Consider the following 20,224-nt stretch of genomic DNA (forward strand, 5'->3'; position numbering starts at 1 on the left):
TATGAAAAATTCTCCTTCTTATTGATTACTCCCTTATTCTTACCTTGATAAATACAATAAATTCAACTTAAAACTTACTGTCGTCAAACACCCCAGCATTAGCAAGTAATAAAGTGATGATTTTAGGGTCTTTTTCAAGTTGCATGACGTGCTTGCTTTCATTTGACAGAAGAGTGCATACATTAATAGCAAAGTCCACTTCATTTGGGAGTCCAGATAACAGGGAAAGCACCAATTTATTATAATCATTTGGCGAATTGAAGTCCATAGATAGCCCATAGCTTTGACGAAGATAATCTACCAAAGATATAAAATAGTAAAAAAAAAAAAAAAAAAAAAAGAAAAGAAAAGAAAAGAAACCAATTACTCATGAATGTCTCACGGATAAACTACTACTTCAAATAATTCCCTAAATTTTATTTTTAGCTAATAAATTTGAGGAATGTTTTAAAGGAAAAAAAAAGGTCAAACTTTGTTTTTAAAACACATTAACTTAAACTGAATGGGTTCAATCTTGTATATTCTTAAAATTCACCTTACTTATCTAAGATTATGCATCATTCATCACTTCATCAGAATAAATCCTCCCTCCTTCCAATGAAACTGATACTAATACCTCTATTCAATTAAATACTATGGGTGAATTATAGAAGGCCCCCAAACTCACCACCTAGCAAGCCAATCAACTGGTGGTGTAAGACTTTTTCAAGTAAACTACGCTGACCATTATGAAATGATGTGCTTTTTATTATCCCTGTATTTAGGCTTTTCAGGTTAGAACTATTGGCACAAACTTTTGAGAACCTCAGGTTCCTACCACATGCTGCCCTATATCTTTATTAAAAAATTTTAAGATGCACATTTACTACAGGGTACTGTTGTGTATATTTGGGGGATTTAAGCTTGACTGAACCATGATTCTAAATTTTTATGTACTGTTCATTTTAAAACAGAATAATTTAATATTTTAAGTCTATCCACATAAATCTAACTATATTTACCTGAAAGTGTTTCTTATAACAAGTTATATAATGGTAGAGATCTTGAAGCTAGTAAATCTAGGATCCAGTGCCACTCAATTTTGAGTTTAATAAAAAGAATTTAGTACCTCTAAAGTAAATATTTGCTATTTAAAGTATCCCCCTAAGTTTATGTAATATCTGATTAACTTATAAAAACTCAACTTTAGTTAAAAAAAAAAAAAAATTATTGCCGGGTCTTTCACCTACTGACCCAAGACAAAACCTTAGCAGCAGAGGAGATTATGGGTAGTGGAACATGGAGTACAGAAAAGGGATTAAATAGGGAATTTAGAAGGGAAGAAAAAGAGATAAAAAAGAAATAGGAAAGGAAGAACAAGGAAGAAGGGAAAAGGGAGAAAGAAAAGATAGAGATGGAAAAGAAAGGAGGAAGGCAAGAAGTTCTAAGAAAAAGGAGAGGAAAGAGAGAAGGTGGGGAAGAAAGGAGATTATCACAATAGAAACATCTGGATGGCAAAATGAAAAAAAAAAAAAAAAAAAAACATTTTTGGCTGAAAGATTAAGTAAAGATCTACCTCCAAAAAACATCAAGTCAGGGGGCAGCTAGATAGAACAGTAGATACATTATCACCCAAGATCAAGAGGACCCGAGTTCAAATTCCACTTAAAATACTTAATTCTAACTGTGTGACCCTGGGCAAATCACTTAACCCCAATTACCTCTCAAAAAAACAAACCAACAACAAAAACAGAAAGCATCCATTAAGTAATTTTTTTTTAAAAGGTGGGTGCCTACATTACATTTCCACCCTAAACATATGAAAAAATTCTAAGAATGTTTTCAGTAAAAAACTTTTCAAGATATGCGTAAGAGTAATAAATGATAATGAAAAGGTCTTCACAAAACATAAAAGCTGATTACATAAAATCATGTCAAATTTGTTAAACTTGGCTAAAGGACTCTCAAGAAAGCTCTAAATAATAATAGAAGAAATATGCCCAAACTAAAATATACTAGGGTAAATGGATTTAAATATAGAATGAAATTCTACTTCAATAAAGACTAAACATGAATGTAGTCAAGATTTCTTGTTAGCTTACTCTATGTATTACTATACCTGCTTAAGAATGTTTCTTAGAAACTTCAATTATCACAAATGCAAAATGCGAATTTAAAATTTCCAGGCTATTATTGAAGAATAAGATATGAGATATTCAATAGAAACTTGCCATATTTAATATGATCCCCGGGGGTGGGCAGGAATGGATAGGGGGAGGAAGGCGATATATCTATAATTCCATTAGTATAGGGAGCTTCCCTCTACTTTCAAACACCTGTTCTGCAAATTATATTCTTAGAAAGTTACCTATAGCACTGAGAAGTCATGTGACCTGTTCAGGGTCAAACAGGTAGGACACTAACTTGTCTTCACTACATCATGCTGTTTATCAATACATTCCTGTATTAGTAAATCTGCTAAAGCCTTTATACTAAAATACTTGTTTCTTTCATTGTCCTGAGTTTAGAATTACCAGGGAAGGCGAGGGAAAATATATGTCAGTTTTCAGAAGATAATTTATTGAGAAAAAGTGATTAAAAATCTGTAATTTTTATCTAGCACTCCACTTAAAGTTAATTTGTTCCTTTTTTTCTGTCTGATTTCTGAAAGCATGAGATAATTATTTTTTCCCCTACAAATACTAGATAATTATAGTGGATATAATCTTTATCAATACAGAGTCTTTTGTGGGAAATCAGGCCTCAAAAAGAAAAAAAATTATCCAAACATGATCCAAATGCTTTATATACAAAATTCATTTCTGACACTACAGTTCTATCAATCAAACATGTTCACAGTTGAATTATAGAATGGACACATGAAATGCCCTAGGAAGGTAAACATTAATCTTGAATTTAAAAAAAAAAAAAAAACAAAAAACATTAATTTAAACCACTTTTTTACTAAAGCATTCTGGATACTAACAAGTATTAAAGAATTGTACAAATCTGATTAATCACCCTCTGTAGGTCTTGCTTTCCTTGTACAAAAAATAAAGGCCTGGTGCTAAATGATTTATAAGGTTTCTTCCACCTCTAAAATGCTACAATTTTAAGTAACCAATTTGAAATTTTTGACTTTCACATCTCTCTTCTGAAGAGGCTGTAGCAGTTTACAGCAGAAACAGGATATACACAATCTACAAAAAAAAAAAAAGCTGCTTTGAGAATGAATATGCATGTGATTATAAAAGAAAGAAGAGAAAGAGGAAAAAAAACCAAGTACTTAGGAAATTTTTCTTAAATGATGGATTACCCAATGGCTGATGATCTAAAAATTAAATCCAAAGTAAAATATGACCACCATATTTATCCCCAAAGGAACCTTTTAGAACCACATCATAGTATCAATTTATGTTTGATTATAACAATTTACTAATTATATATTTTTTGTTGAAGCAATTGGGGTTAAGTGACTTGCCCAGGGTCACACAGCTAGGAAGTATTAGTGTCTGAGGTCACATTTGAACTCAAGTCCTCCTGACTTCAGGGCTGGTGCTGTATCCACTGCACCACCTAGCTGCCCCCAACAATTTACTATTTCTAATAACAGGCAACCACTTACTTATATAGTGACTTAACATTTGCAAAGCCCTTTAATACAGTATATCATTTTGTTCTCAAAACAACAGTGAAGGTAGGTGCTATTATTAATAGGTAGCTATTAAGTGTTTGAGATAGGATTAGGACATAAATCTTCCAGATTAGCTACCTGAGTACTTTATAATAATAATCTTATGCTGTAAATTCATCAAAACTGGAGTAGGCATTTAAACAAATTGATTTTATAAATTTTTTTTTGTCCAATCCTATAATTTCATCTGCTCAGGGAATTTCCAGTAAGGAATCCCTTCAAAATCTAGAGCATTAATTTCTATGTAATTTAAAGTCTAATACAGCATACTGAGGCATTAAAAAATTAAATGACTTGCCCATAAGTAATTTGAAATCAAGTATTCTTAATATTTCATTCTTTATCAATAAATGAGAAAATCAACAAGCTTTTTGTTGGTTATTTTTTTTTTCCATCAAGCAATTATTAAACACTCACTACAGAGGAGGCACTATGCTAAACACTTAAGATACAAAGAAAAGAAATAAAAATAATTCCTGCCTTCAAGGAACTTAAATTCTGGGGATATTAAAACTTACTTCCAAGGGTGATTATAAGAATAAAATGAGATTACAATTATAAAGAGCTTAATAGTGCCTAATACAAATAGATGCTAGATAATAGCTAGCAATGATGACTCTCATAATTATTATTACTATTAACAAGTACTACTAAGACTATATATATAAATATATAGTTTAGATACAAGATACATATAAGTGCCTTTATTTTTAATAATTTAATGATTTATTTATTTAAAAGAATCCCGATGACCTCTTAAAAACTCTGCTCCTTCAACTATATCCTTTATTATAATGTGGGTCTATTCTGAAAGATCAGAATCTTAATCCATTTTCCTTTAGGACCAAACAATGAATGGAATAAAGTTAGTTTTATAATAGAAGTTGCTTTCTAAACAGGTAATTAGAGAAAACTCTGATTTAAAATATGTAATGATACGCCTTAATTTTCTCTGGAAACAACAAGCTATTGGTGTTTCTTCAAATCCAATTCATACAATCATTAATATAATTCTGATACAGTATAGTTTCTGCTTAAAATATATGCATATAGATACACATACTACATACATGGTAGTTTCTAGAAAAAAAAAATACAAGAAGTTGGGTTAATAAATCTGAGGGAAGGAATCGCTGCCAAGTACCACCTCAAATTACAGCACATTATCTCCTTGTGTTTTAGGAATATATCTCCTTAGATTCCATCTTCTATTTTGTTGTTGTTTTCAACTCCAATGGTGTCTTTCTCTTTCTAGATTGTCCTTTTTCTCCAAAGGAACTTAATTTTGTTATTTGTACTTTCCTTCATAGCTGTGTTTATTAGAGCTAGATTAGATTAGAGTTAGAATTATTGAAGGGATTTTTCTTGTAATTCTTGAATGTAAAAGTTGGAGATACTATATAGAAACTGATGCCATATAACATAACTATCTTGTGTTTCTACAGTCTGGAGTATTTGCAGACAGCATAATAAGCTTACTTATATTTTGTTTTGTTTTTCTAAGAGTGCTTCAAATGCCTCTCTTTTAGTGAAGGTTTCATTTTTCACTGATGATCATGCTCATTTTTCCAGAATATCTCATCTAGTATTTAATACTGGGATCCTTTATAGAACATATTATTCCCTCTTGCAGTTATCTGGTGGCTGCAGGATAGTCTTCTGAGAGTCAAATTTCCTTTTCTTTATATGAGAAGGTCTGTTTCCTGGTCTCTTACATAATTTGTTGATCTGTCTTAGAGTTTGACATATTGGATTATCCCCCATGAAAAATCTGTGGATTCTTTTGATTGTCACATTGTTTTCTGCATTCAGAAGTTCTGGGCAGTCTTCTTGGAGTATAGCATACATTATGGTGTTCAAGTTCTTTGATTTGTCATGTTCTTCGGGGGCACCTAAAATACTTAAGCTGTCTCTTCAACGTTTTACTTGTATAGAGATTATGTGCTCTTTTAATGTTATCACTTTGGGCTTCACTTTTGTATATTTGTAGTCCCAGTTAATTGCTCTTTTTTGCTTCTTTGGAGAGACATGCCACGAAAGATATAAATTTTCCAATTCTGTGAATTACTTCTATTATGCAGGCCATTAATTTTGTTTTTCATATTCAGGAATAACTTGCTGTTGTTCCATGCTCTTCTGGGAAGCCATAGGGTGCTTGATTTCATCAACCACTGGTTCAATTTCCTTAGGCTCCTTTTTAATGTCCTAATTTTTTATATTCAGTGTTAATTTCTTTCTTGGCTTATCTGATGGTATTCAAGATTTTTAACTAAATTTTATTCTTTCTGAGGTTTTTTGTAATTTCAGGGTTTTTTCTTTATATTCCTCTACTGCCTACTATTCTCCTTCCTGTTTGATGGCAAAGAAGAGGTGTCTCTGCATTCTCCCAGCAAGGGAAATCCATTTTTCATCACCTTGAGTGTTTGTCACAAGTGACTTCTGGGGACATAACTGGAGCCAGCTAGCTATCAGTTTCCTTTTCTTTGGACCTGATGCAACCCTGATATGTGCTGGCACTCAGCCCCAGTTTTTTCTTTTCTTTAAAACATCTGGCTTGGTACTGTTAGAATGGCATGCTATGCCAAGCAAAGCTTAACTTTACTTTCCTATACTTCTACCTCCTGTGTGTGGAAGATTTGGGATAGGCAAAATACTGCTATTTGCTATTTGCTGTCACAGAAGGGTATGTGACAGACCCTGCAGCACCAACAAAGCAATAGCTACATGCATCCCAGAAGCCAAGCCCATGGGTCATCAGCCCCGCTCCAGACCACAGGGGCTGTTAGCAGAATGATAATGAGTGACTTTCTCCAACGTAAAGTCGCCACCTTCTATAGGTCTCTATCGAGACCTCTCAGATTATTTTACTTATACATAATTCTTACTTTCTGGAGTTTCGAAAGTTTGAGAGAATTAAGAGAAAAAGTCTAATCCATTCATCACATGATCTAGAAGTCCAAATCACATAAGGTCCTTGACTAATGAGACTAGTGGATTCCAATGTGATATTCTCTTTAGGATATGATTAAAAATATATTATAAATCTTCTTGCTCACTTTGTGTCAATCACTACATGTAGGGCCAATGGGACCTTCAACATGGAGAAGATATGTAGAGAAACAATGTAAGCACAGGTACCACAGTGGAAACTACTACCTCACTTCCAGTCCTCACAGTCTATGCTCTGGGATAGTTAAGCTATTTGTTTGCTATTGCTAGAGTCTCTTCTAGAAAACCCTGCACTGGCCATTATTACATCTTTTTCACGGAAGTTTCTATGGAGAAAAGTTTCATAGAGACAAAGAGGCTCCAGATTAACTAACCACGTAGATTTTGAAAATGTTTTAGAAGCTTAGGTGGATAGAAAAAGGTTCAGAAGAGAGATGTATACTAAAATGTATATGTAATGTAAGCAATAACCAGATGTCTCCTTGGATCATCTCTCTAGTAATGTTGGGAGCTATCTCCTGGTCCCTTCCATTCTTATCCTCAGTACTCCATTTTGGATGTTGTAATATTATTAACTTCCTTATTTCTGGTCTTGATTACTTTTGAGACTATATTTTTCCCTGAGCTTTATTTTGTTCATCTTTAAAATAAGGAAGTCAGTTAAAACAACATTTAAATTTCCTTTAGGTTAAATGAAAACTGAATATAAAAGATAGAGATTGATGCCATATGGCATGAACTCTCTCAGCTTCTTTCTTCTATTCTTCAAAAGTCAGCATAATCAGTTATCCTCTGCCTCTTCAAATGACAAAGGAGAGATCTTTACTCCTCACTCCTCAGTAAGTTCCAAAGCTTCTACTTCCATCACTAACCTATTCCTCTTTCACCTCTTACAGGCTCTCTCCAACTATTATTTCTCTGTTCTCTTTTGAACCTTTTATTTTTCCCTTATCACTGGCCTCTTCAACTACTAAATATTCTTTCTTCATTTGATTTCTGAGAACTTCCCTGTTCTCATTCTATTTTTCTAGGTGCTTACACTCAACATCTAAATCCCTTTTCTTTACATGAGTATGCCTTCAAGTTCTGTTCTTAAACCTTTTCCTGCTAAGTTTTCCTTGTGAGCAATCTCTCAATTCTTTGTATTTAAAACATCTATGTATATAATCCTAAGCCTTTATTTCCAACTCTGACATCTCTCTAACCGCACATGAGCAACTGCTTCAAAGGACACAATCTAGATGTTTCATTAGCATTTCAAAATCAAGTTCACAATCTGGCTGCTTATCTCCCCTAAGCCAGCATATCATTGTGAATCTACTCTTTCTTTCAGAACTATCATTTTTCACTTGGGCTTTTAAAATGTACTAGGACTGTCTTTGACTGTCCCTAACCACTCATTCTAATAGAAACAAAGTCCTACAGAAGTCAACTACATCAGTCTCTTCCTCTATATTCTCACTGAAAGCAACTTACTAAAGGGAATCACCACCACCTTACTTAATATTAGGTATTCACCTCTACACTCTATATTCCAATCTATTCCTCATCCATCTGTCAAGATAATATTCCTTTTCTTATTAACTTCTATTAACTCAAAAATCTTGAGTAAATCTCTACTATTTGATAAGTAAATAGCAAACTCCTTCATCTGGCATACAATACCTTCCATATTCTTGCACCAGTTTACCTTCAAACTTGATTTTACAATGATGTATTATATATCCTCTCTAGTCTAGTCAAAATACATTAGTATATCCAAATGAGTATGACCTATAATTTCCCTTAGTGTCTCTGCAGACATTGTCCCTATATCAAGAATGTATTATCTCTTCCCCCTCTATGTTTTAAAAATTCCTACTTATCTTTTAAAGCATTACTCTCCTCCAGCCTTTCCTCCATCAGTAATAATCTTCTTCAAACCCTATTGACTTTGCTGTGTTTAAGAGTTATGCAGTTTTGTGTATTATGGTTATTATAATGGCTGTAAACTCAATGAGAGCAAGGACTAATATTAAAATTAACAATGTATTTCTCTCAGCACTTAGAATAGTACTTTTAATGGCACTTTTAAATATCCTTTTAAATAAAGGAATACTCAAATCAAACCTAAGAAAGACTAGAAAATATACAAATATTTGAAAATGATATATAGGAAATAAAAGGTATCTTTATAATATGTAAAAGATTAATGCTATTGCTGCTACTGGGCTTATATCCCAAAGAAATACTAAAGATGAGAAAGGGACCTGTATGTGCCAAAATGTTTGTGGCAGCTCTTTTCGTAGTGGCTAGAAACTGGAAAATGAATGGATGTCCATCAATTGGAGAATGGTTGGGTAAATTATGGTATATGAAGGTTATGGAATATTATTGCTCTGTAAGAAATGACCAGCAGGAGGAATACAGAGAGACTTGGAGAGACTTACATCAACTGATGCTGAGTGAAACGAGCAGAACTAGGGGATCATTATACACTTCAACAACAATACTGTATGAGGATGTATTCTGATGGAAGTGGAAATCTTCAACATAAAGAAGATCCAACTCACTTCCAGTTGATCAATGATGGACAGAAATAACTATACCCAGAGAAGGAACACTGGGAAGTGAATGTAAATTGTTAGCACTACTGTCTATCCACCCAGGTTACTTATACCTTCGGAAGCTAATACTTAATGTGCAACAAGAAAATTGGATTTACACACATATATTATATCTAGGTTATATTGTAACATATGTAAAATGTATGGGATTGCCTGTCACTTAGGGGAGGGAGTAGAGGGAGGGAGGGGAAATTTTAGAAAAATGAATACAAGGGATAATGTTATAAAAAAAAATTTACTCATGCATATATACTGTCAAAAAAAAATTATAAATAAAATAAAATAAAATAATTAAAAAAAGATTAATGCTAGTACTTACATTCTGAAAATCTAGGACATTGTATCATACTGAGAATGACCAAAATAATTGGAATAGTCTATAGTTATTTTAAAAAAGAATACTTGAAAGAAAAGCATAATATAACTTCAGTAATTATTTTGGAGGATGAGCGGGAAGATGAGGAAATATGAACACTTAAGACTTGGGATAATAGCATGAGAGGGAATAGGGTCTGTTTCTAAAAAGGAAGAATGGTAAAGAGAGTCAAGGCACAAGGTCATACATACCAAAGGATGATAGTATGCCTTCTACAAAACTCCATAAAGAGTTTCAGAGCTCACTGATGTTAAAGAAAAGTGAGTGTATTTCACAATGAAAAAACAAAGTTCCCAAACCAATTTCTCGCTGATGTCTTTGAAGATAAGTCTTTACTTACCCCAACCCAAGTCTCATGGGGGCAATTCTACTAATTCTTTCTCATTGACTCTAATGACCCTCACTCCTCCCCCATGCACCCACCCCAAAAGAAAGAATTATATATCCTATTGCTCAGCAGGCTCAAGAAAAAAACTAGCAAACTGAAGAAAGCATTAAGATCAAGGTCTATAAACACAAGAAACATTCAGCTCAAATGTGCAAGGCAATAGTAGAAGCTGAGCAAACCCAGAAGATGAGAGAGATAAATCCAGTCTCCATCCAAATTCAAAATCAAAAACCTTCCTTCTAGAGACCAGAGGACTCCTCCAGAAGGCTGGCTCTGTCCTAGAAGTGAGAGGACAATATGTGCAAGATCCCGTTGGTAAAAAGATGATAGATACTTTAACATATTTAACATGTATTGGTCAATCTGCCATCTGGGGGAGGGAGTGGGAGTAGGAGGGGAAAAGTTGGAACAAAAGATTTTGCAATTGTCAATGCTGAAAAATTGTCCATGCACATCTTATAAATAAAAAGCTATTAAAAAAAAAAAAAAAGATGACAGATATCCCAAATGAATGACTCCAGGATATAATCAAGTAAGAAATTACACTTTTTCTAGTAAAAAAAAGAGTTTCTTGCCAAAGATAATCTATCTTCTTTGCCAATAATATACTCAACTTTTACAAACTATGGTTTGGTGACCTGAATTCAGACTTCTGCAGTAATTAAGAGATAACAGCTACTTTGTAAGCCTTTCCCAATTATCCATTCATCATTACATCAAAAACTATCCTCTTGTTTTCCTCAGTTCGCCTCAGTCTAACTCCTAAAAACTTGATCAATTAATTAAACTTAGCTTTCTATCTAATTTTTTGTTGCAGTTTTTGAATCATGCTCAGCCCACAAAAGATGGTAAAACACAAGCTACATCTCAATTCTGGTCCCAGTTCCTAGAAGAATACTAACAAAAACAGAATCTGCAAAAGTTTCTAAACTTATGATTCCAAGTATAAATTCCCATATTTAGTTGAGAAGTATATTATTCTATGACCTCTTGATCATTTTCTGTATGAATTCTATATGTGAAATATGGGAGAGGAGGATAAGAGAGAAAAGAGATAACCCTAAAAATTAATGAAACTATATATTAAGATATGAAGAGATTGTACTTTATACCAGCAAAGGGGAAACTTAAGATTAAAAAAAAAAAAAATCAATAGATCTTTTAGAAATAAGAGAAATGGTACATTCATTTGAATGTATTGGAGCCTTACTATAATGCTTTTAGATAAGACAGATGAAACAAAGTTTTGTTTTTGTTTTGTTTGATAGTTCAGGATTTAAGGATATATATAAATTTAAGGATAATATCCGAGCAAAACCATTTTATATCAAATTCTATCTTATGGTTTCTATAAATGCTAGAACAATATTCCAATACAAGGATAATCTTTAACTACAAGGATTTCAACATTTTGTTCTAAAATTTCTGTACAAAGTTGGTTATTTGGTATTAAGAAAATACTTATTAGCTCATAAAAATGTAATAAGCAATGGTTATATTCCTAGGGCCTGCAAAAGCTTTTATTTAACCTATAGCAATTGAAATAGCATACATTTCCCATGAGAAAAAAATACTGTAATAATACTAGCAAGCACTGTTTTACACAAAAAAGTAAATTTAAAACTAAGTAGTATAATCCTATGAAATGCTCATGCTTAAGGTTTAGGCTTTCATATACTTCCCATTAAGCCCACTGTGGACACTAATAGTTTACTACTTTACCTCTCCCAGGGTGGGGAAGCAGTAATAATCTTCAACCAAAAACTCTTGTTACATGCAATAGTTGATCCATCTGGAGCTTCAGCTATGCTTTTTCTAACTAATTTGCTCCAAATTCCATGATCTCTTTTTTGGGGCCATTAGAAGGAAAAAATGGAAAGTTCTTTCTGATGCGCCCAATTCTTTTGTACATTGAAGCCTTCTCCCATATCACCGCTCAAAAATGAAGGAGAGATAGTCAAATGAAGTTACCTGTCTTGAGGAGGATTAAATGAGATAATTGTTCTTAATATTCACCCAAGGAAAAACAACTGTGAGGTAATAAGGGCACAGCCAAAAACTGAAAGCAGCAAGATGGCTCAACAAAGCACAGGCTAGTATCGAGCACGTAGAAGGAAGAAAATGCAAGAGAAACAGACATCTACATGATAGGGAGGAGAAGAGAAAGGAAAAGAAAAGGTTAAGGTGGTTGCCCCATTCTGAGTAGGGAAACCATGCTACATCTAAAAGGAAACAACAGTAAAGGAACTGATCCCTGATAGAGCTTAGCTTCAAGAAGGAACTAGCAGGAAAACTAGGACACTAATGTACTGTTGGTGAAGTTGTGAACTGACCCAATCATTCTAGAGAGCAATCTAGAACTAGGCCCAAAGCAATCTGTGCATACCCTTTGATCCAGCAGCGTTACTACTGGGCTTATATCCCAAAGAGATCTTAAAGAAAGTAAAGGGACCTGTATGTGCAAGAATGTCTTTGTAATGGCAAGAGACTGGAAACTGAGTGGATGCTTATCAGTTGGGGAATGGATGAATAAGTTATGGTATATGAATGTTATGTTGTTCTATAAGAAACAATCGGCAGGATTATTTTGGGAAAGCCTGGATTTACATAAACTGATGCTGAGTGAAGTGAGCAGAACCAGAAGAATATTGTACACAGTAACAACAAGTCTGCGTGAAGATCAACTATGATACTTAGTTCTTCTCAGTAATACAGTGATCTAAGACAATTCCAATGAATCTGAAATAGAAAATGCCATCAGCATCCAAAGAGAGACCAATGGAAATTGAATGTGGATCAAAGCCTCTTATTTTCATCTTATTTTTTTTTCTTTCTTGTAGCTTCTCCCTTTTGTTCCAATTTTTCTTTCACAACATAATTAATGGAAATATTGTTTACAACCTGTATCAGATTTGCTTGCTATTTTGGGGAGGGGGAATATAAGGAAAGCTATTAAGAAAAAGAAAATAATGGCAATATAAATCTTACAAAAAAGAATAGTGAAAACTATTTTTACATATAATTAGAAAAATAAAATATTACTAATCACAAACAAATAAGGAAGTAGTAAGCAGAGTTCAAAGAAAGCCCTGTGATCAGTGATACTCAAGAATCAGAGTGGATGCATGTTCTATAAATCCCAAAACTACCCAAAGAAGAGAAGCCCATTAAATTTTGGTATGGCATTCATATGCATATTTGAAATGGAGCACTGATATAATGGAATAATAATATATAATTACAAAATCTAGGTTGCAATCCCAGCTCTGCTACTCCTTCAATGTATTATCTTGTGCAAGAAAATAACTTTCTTTCTATGCTTCAGTTTCCTCATTTAAAAAACAGTTGCATTAGTTTATGGGATGGTTTTGAGGATCAAGTGAAATGTTATATTGTAAAGTCTACAGTAATATAAACTATTATCATAAAATTTCACTAAGCTCAGTACTGTTAGCATACATGATACAAGAAACAGAACATGTACCTAAAAATCTTCATGCAACATGTATTAATGCACTGTTTATGCTCTTATAACATTTTTCTAACTGATATTGTTTACCTGACACACTGTGCTGCTGGTAATTATAGGAAGATGGAATTGCACCAATAGGAAGTTGAGGCTTTGGATTGCCTGGCGGTACCTCATCATCATCCTCCCCAAAGTGATGAACTTTCTCGTACTTTTCTAAATAACTGAAACAAAAAAAGAAACAGTTAAGATTCTGGATATTTCTAGCATTTTATTTAGTTTCTTTACCATATTTTGTTTCTGTTTTTCTCACTATCAATTCTATCCCCAAATAAAAGAACTAAAGCTTTCTCTATTACTAGAAGGAAAAAGTGGCATAAAAATGACAGATTTAATAAAATAATTTTAAAATATTCTATTCACCCCAATTTTTAAACAGTGAGGTGAGAGAAAAATGAAGACTAAAAACACTACCATGTATATAAAAATTGGGATATTTAATAGTTACATATATTTTGAATATGGATTGCATCAATAGATCATAATGACAAATATAAAATCTTAAATAAGGAAATACAAACTTCATATACATTTTATCTAGTCTGGTTATATTATTAAACTATAATTATTAATCTATTGAATAGAATGACCTGAAATTTTCTATATACAAATTTTGGTTTAGAACTATGCTCACCATATAGGTGACTCTTTTCCCCACTGCTATTAAGAAACAAATTTCCCCATATGTCGCTTGAACAGGTTCTGGAGAGCATAGTCCTATTCCAGGAACCATCATTATCTATGGTCTTTAATGAAATCAGAGGACATACAAGGGGATATTGTCTTTGTATCCACTGCTAAGATGAAATAGGAAAAGGTTAACTGCTAATATAATAGGTATGTAAATATAGGGAAATTTTACTATAGGCTTTAAAAAACAATATTGACACTAGCAAATAATATAGTTAAAAACTAGAGACAGTTAAAGGTGGTCCAAAGAATCAAATACAAAATATTTTTTATGCCCCCTTTGTATAAACGTGCTATGAAGAACATTAAAAAACAAAAATCCTTAAGTTCTTGTAAACTCTGGAGAATTTTCAAACAAGTGTTCAGAAGGTATCCATTTTTTGGTGAAATGTTAAAAGCTGATAAAGGCATGATATGACAGGTAAATGAAAGATAAGGATCAGCTTTTAAAGGAAAAAGATCCTAATGCCTAAAAATGGACCCCAGTTGGCTTTTTCTATTCTGTTCAGAATTTTACTCTAAGATGAAATCTATAAATACAGGACATTTCTTTGGGGGTTCTAGAAAAAAAAAGAAGTTTGAGTAGTAACATAACATAATTACAATTATGAATAGGAATGGCTGTTGTATTTTGTCAAAAGCTTAAAATCTTATGATTTCTGATGGTTTGTTATTGGTCAGTTTTGATGATAGTTTACCTGATACTGAACCAGTTCTCCATTACTGGGATAAATCTCACCTGATCATAGTGTATAATTCTTGTGATATATTACTTTAATCTCCTTGCTAAAATTTCATTTAAAATTTTTGCATCATTTTATTTTGCTTCTCTTTTTTTTCCCCTGGTTTGATTTTATTTTTCTTGTGTGGCAAGATAATTGTATAAATATGTATGTATATTAGATTTAACATATATTTCTACCATGTTTAACATATATTGGACTATTTGCCACCTAGGGGAGGGCCTGGGGGAAAACGGGGAAAATTGGAACACAAGGTTTTGCAAGGGCTAACGTTGAAGAACTGTCCATTCATATGTTCTGAAAAATAAAAAGCTTTAATAAAGAAAAAAAGAAAAAAAATTTTGTATCAATATTCACTAGGAAAATTGGTCTAAAGTTTTCTTTAGTATCATATTTGTGTCATTAAAAGAATTTGGTAGTACTTTTCCTTAACCTGTCTTTCCAAATAGTTTATATAGTATTAGAATTAGTTGTTCTTTAAATCTGATCTTGAGAAATTTTTCTTAGGGAGTTCATTCATGGCTAATTCAATTTAGTTTTCTAAAATGGTATTATTTAAATATTCTATTAACATTTTTGTTAACCTGGACAATTTATATTTTTGATACATTAATCCATTTCACTTAAATTATCACACTTTTTGACATATAGTGGAGCAAAATAGCTCCTAATTATTGCTTTAATTTCTTCTACATTTAGTGATAAATTCAACTTTTTCATTTTTGATATCAGCATTGTATTTTCTTCTTTTTATAAACCAAATTAACCAAAGGTTTATCTATTTTATTGTTTTTTTCATAAACCATACCTTAAAAGTTATTTTTTTCATTCCTTTTTCAAATGTTATTTACTTTGCACACCGAATTCATTGATTTGTTTTGCCTCTATTTTTATTGATATAAGCATTTAAAGATAATTTTCCCTGAATTAACTGCTTTGTCTAGATACTATGAATTTTGGTATGTTGTCTCATTGTTGTCATTCCTTTAATTAAAACTAATTTTTCTATGATTTGTTATCTGACCTGCTCACCTATTCCTTAGAATTAGATTATATAATGGCCAATTAATTTTTAATCAATGCTTCCTCAGCTCTTTATGGAATGTAATTTTTAGTGCATTATGGTCTAAAAATGATGTTTTGTTTTGTTTTGTTTTGCATTTGATTGAGACATTTTTAGGCCCTAACACAAACTCAATTTTTGTGTAGGTACCATGTACTGCTAAATAAAAGGTATATTCCTTTCTATCTTCTTTAATTTTTTCCAGAATTCTACTGAATCTAACCATTCTAAAATTTTATTCCTTAACTTCTTCCTTCTTTATTTTGTGATTAGATTTATCGGATTCTGAAAGGGAAAAGCTGAGGTCCCACATGTCTATTTCCTCCAGTAATTCAATTAATGTCTACATTAAAAATTTGGATGCTATGCCATTTGGTGCAAATATGTTTAGTAATGATATTACTTCCTTGTCCATAGCAAGATGCAGTTTTCTTCCTTATTTTTTTTTTTCTCTCATTTGATTTTACTTGGAGGATTTTTGATGTTTCATTAACTTCCACTTGCCCACTTCTAATTTTTAATTTAATTTAATTTTTAGTGAACTTTTATACCTTCTTTTTCATTTGGTCAATTGTTCTTTTTAAGAAATTGTTTTCTTCAATGACCTTTTTTTTTTGCACAACTTTTTTCCTTTGGAGAGGGGTTCTCTTTATCAAACTGTTGACTCTTTTTCACTATTCTTTATATCATCCTCATTTGATTTTTAAAATCCTTTCTCAGCTCTTCTAGTTCTTTTGGATCCTGATAGCAAATTCACATTTTCCTTAAAGGCTTTGCATGTAGCTTTTTTGACATTGCTGTCCTCTTCTGAGTTTATGTTTATATCTCTGCTGTCAATATACTTTTCTGTGATCAAGTTTTCAGGTTTTGGATTGTTTTCCTTAATTTTTCAGCCTATTTCTTGATTTTTAATTTTATATTATGAGCTTTGCTCCTGGGGTAGGCAGAATGGGTACTGTCCTAAGCTTGAAGTTTTTCATGCTGCTGTTTTGAGAGCTAGTAAAGAAGGTCTTTTAATTAGTTCTTCCAAGGTGGTTGTGATCAAAGGAGAGGGATGCTTACTCAAGTACTAGCCTATATTCTAGTCTGTGAGTAACTATAGGCATTCTTTTCTGCTCAGGACCTGTAACCAGGATCCCAGCTTTCTCATGCCTGCAGGCTCTGCTTTGTTGTAATATTCCTCCTCATCTTTGGGTTGTGATTCAGATCCCTTTCAGGTAATTCAACAGTCCTGTATCCAGTGTCTTCAAAATGTCCCCTGTAATCTCCATCTGACCAGTTGTTGGGCTCCCTATGTCTTTGAGCTTATTATCCACATCATGCCCCTTAAAAGTAATCTTATTCTCTCCTCCCTTTCCTTCCCCCCCCCCCCATGTGGTTGTATCTCTATCTCTGTGTGTGTCTCTGACTTAATTAGCTCTCTGGGGCATACTTGCAAAAAAATTCTCAGATCTATAAATCCAGCCTCACTCTCCTGAACTCTCCTGAACACCAAAACTCTACCAATAACTCTTTATTAGACATTTAAGATTGGATGTCCAGGCTTTTCACCAAACTCTTCCCTCTATGGAACTTACCTACTTCTGTCAAGAGTTTTTAACCTCAGCATTATTCTCTACTCACTCTTCTTAACCCCCACACATCCAATCAATTTCCAGTTCTTCTTCCTATGCTTTAAAGGATCTTGGATATATAGACTCAAAGTATATATTTCAAAGAAAATGGTAGAATATCTACTTTATATATGACACCATACTACAGGAGATTTAAATAAGTTTTAATGAAATCAAAAAGACTGTGCCTAAAGAATCAGCACTGAAGTTAACAGGTTAAAAGTTCAAGTTTCAATGACATTTAATATGAATACACCGAGCAATTTTATAAGACTCTAAGTTAAATAGAAAACCAAGCTAAAAAGCATTGGTACAGGGAATTTCCTCAGCTAAGAACTATCTAAACCAATGAAATTGCAAGTCTGATCCACAGCTGATTTCTTTATGCTTAATAAAAAAATATTTTAAAAGGAAAAATTATTGAATGCCTACTTCAAAATATGTGTGCCCTGTCCTGTATAATTTGTCCATCACCTCTTTGTCAGTATATGGGTAGCATCTTTGTCACTGATCTTCTGGAATCTTGGTTGAACATTGTGCTGATAAGAGTTCCTAAATTATTCAGAATTATTCATTTATTACAGTATTAATGTTATGGTATGAATTATTTTCCTGGTTCTTCTCACTTCATTCTATATTCATTCTTAGTCTTCCTGGTTTCTATGAAACAGCCTTTTTCTTCATTTCTAATAGTATATTTCAGGTTTCATTACATTTATGTCACAATTTGTTCAATCTTCCTCTCTTCCTTTCTGACATATGAATCCCTTGACTTCCTGCAAGTCCTACCTTTTGCAAGACATATTTCTAAACCCCCTTAATGGTACTGCCTCCCCTCTGCTGATTATTTCTAATTTATCTTGCATTTATTTGTTTACAAATATATTTGCCTGTTTTCTACCTTCATTTAACATCAGGATTTTTGTTGTTGTTTTTAACATTTCCTAATACTCTCGACACTTAGCATAGTTGACCCCAAGTGCTTCTTAACTCTTAAAAATTAAGTTCCAGATTTCAATGAGTTTAAATCCTGGATTTCCCCTCCTCTGGAGTTAGTAATCATAATTTCCTCTTTGTGAAGGCTAGGTACTTCTTATTTGAATTTCTCTCTTCCCAGGGAATGTGGTTAGAGCATCAAAGAAAGTTGTCTCTTTTTTTCCCCTTGGAAGTAGTCACAACTCTTCCTACCTGTCCTGGATTCCGTTTGGAGCTGCCTTAATGAGCTCAAGATCTCCAAATAGTTCAGACCTCTCTCACTGCCTTCAGGAAACTAAGATCAGAGTATCTCTACTCTTTAGGCACCTAGATTCCCAGGGAAAGTTCTTTCCCTGGGGGTGAGGTTGGGGGAATGAGATTGTAGTAGATATTGCTGAGGTCCAGCTCTTAACCTGTGAATTAAATTCTCTTATTTCTTTTCCTCTAGGGACCAGAAGGGAACAATTTAATTATGGTCCTTTTCCTTCTCCAGCAGTGCTGAATAAAGGATTCATTCTTCTCCATGGAAAAGTGCTTATACACATGTCCCTTGGGGCTGAGTCTTATAATGGAGGAAAATGTAAGTTTTGTAGTGTTGTGAATGAACCAGGATACCCCTGGTTCCTACTACTTTGTCATCTTGGTTAGTCTTCCTCTGACAGAGGTTACCAAAGACGGTCTTGTAATTGAGAAACCCAGCTTCACTAAGGTTAGAAGGCTTATCACCAAATGGTTAGTTTCTAGATATGTGTATTAATCATAACATCTCATGAAAAAAAAAAAAAAAAAACACATACTTGAGATGACAGATTTAGAATTTAGAAATGGAAAGTTGATTAGAGTTGCACAGGAGAAAACAGGTGACAAATGACTCCCCCAAAGTCACATATATAAGCAGTGACAGAGCTACAATTTAAAACCAGTAATTCTATTTAACTGTCATAAAGTGCCTTGACATGACAACTTACATGGGTCAACTGGATGATCTTCTATATAATGAAGTATATGATATATGATAGTGTATTATTCTATGCAAACACTACCATACAAAAATAAGAGTGTATAACAACTTTATCACCAAAATTCTAGATATTTGTACATATATTAAAAGCATATTTTCATAAGAATATATTAAAATAAATTTCAGCTGTTAATCACTGCCTAGTCTAATATTAGTCCAGAAAAAACATATTGAGAATTCTCTCACAGTTGGGAGATACTGGCTCATATATACCATTCTAGTTCTAGTATTAATGCTTCTGGGTTTCAGAATAGCTTTGTTTCAATATCAATTGCTAATGTTTTTCTCCCATTTATAATTGTTTGCTCAGAATTTATATGAAAAAAGATACACATTTTCCTTCTGAAACCTAGCTTGCAATTTCACTTTCCTTTTGGTTCCTGTGCATCTCTTTTTTGTACAAAGAAACAAATTATCTCTTACTATATATTATTTGGGGTCCTAAGCTAATAAACACAAAATTAGAGTTTGCCTCTCCTTATACTGCATGCATTATACATGGGACTGGATAAAATCTATGAATGTCTCTTAAATCTCCATTTAACTACCTCAGATTATTTACCCACTTCCTCTCCCAAATGTTACATTTAGTATACAA

General features: G+C 32.9%; 1 protein-coding gene across 1 annotated transcript in view; it reads right to left on the minus strand.

Moving 5' to 3' along the window:
* The window catches only part of ARID2 (AT-rich interaction domain 2), a 192,344-nt gene that overhangs the window by 80,627 nt on the left and 91,493 nt on the right, over positions 1–20,224 (minus strand). Inside the window, 2 exon segments of the mRNA XM_074269452.1 lie at positions 79–297; positions 13,552–13,685. Coding sequence (XP_074125553.1) covers positions 79–297; positions 13,552–13,685 — 353 coding nt within the window.

Source organism: Sminthopsis crassicaudata, chromosome 5 (assembly GCF_048593235.1).
Source record: "Sminthopsis crassicaudata isolate SCR6 chromosome 5, ASM4859323v1, whole genome shotgun sequence".
Taxonomy (NCBI): Eukaryota; Metazoa; Chordata; class Mammalia; order Dasyuromorphia; family Dasyuridae; genus Sminthopsis; species Sminthopsis crassicaudata.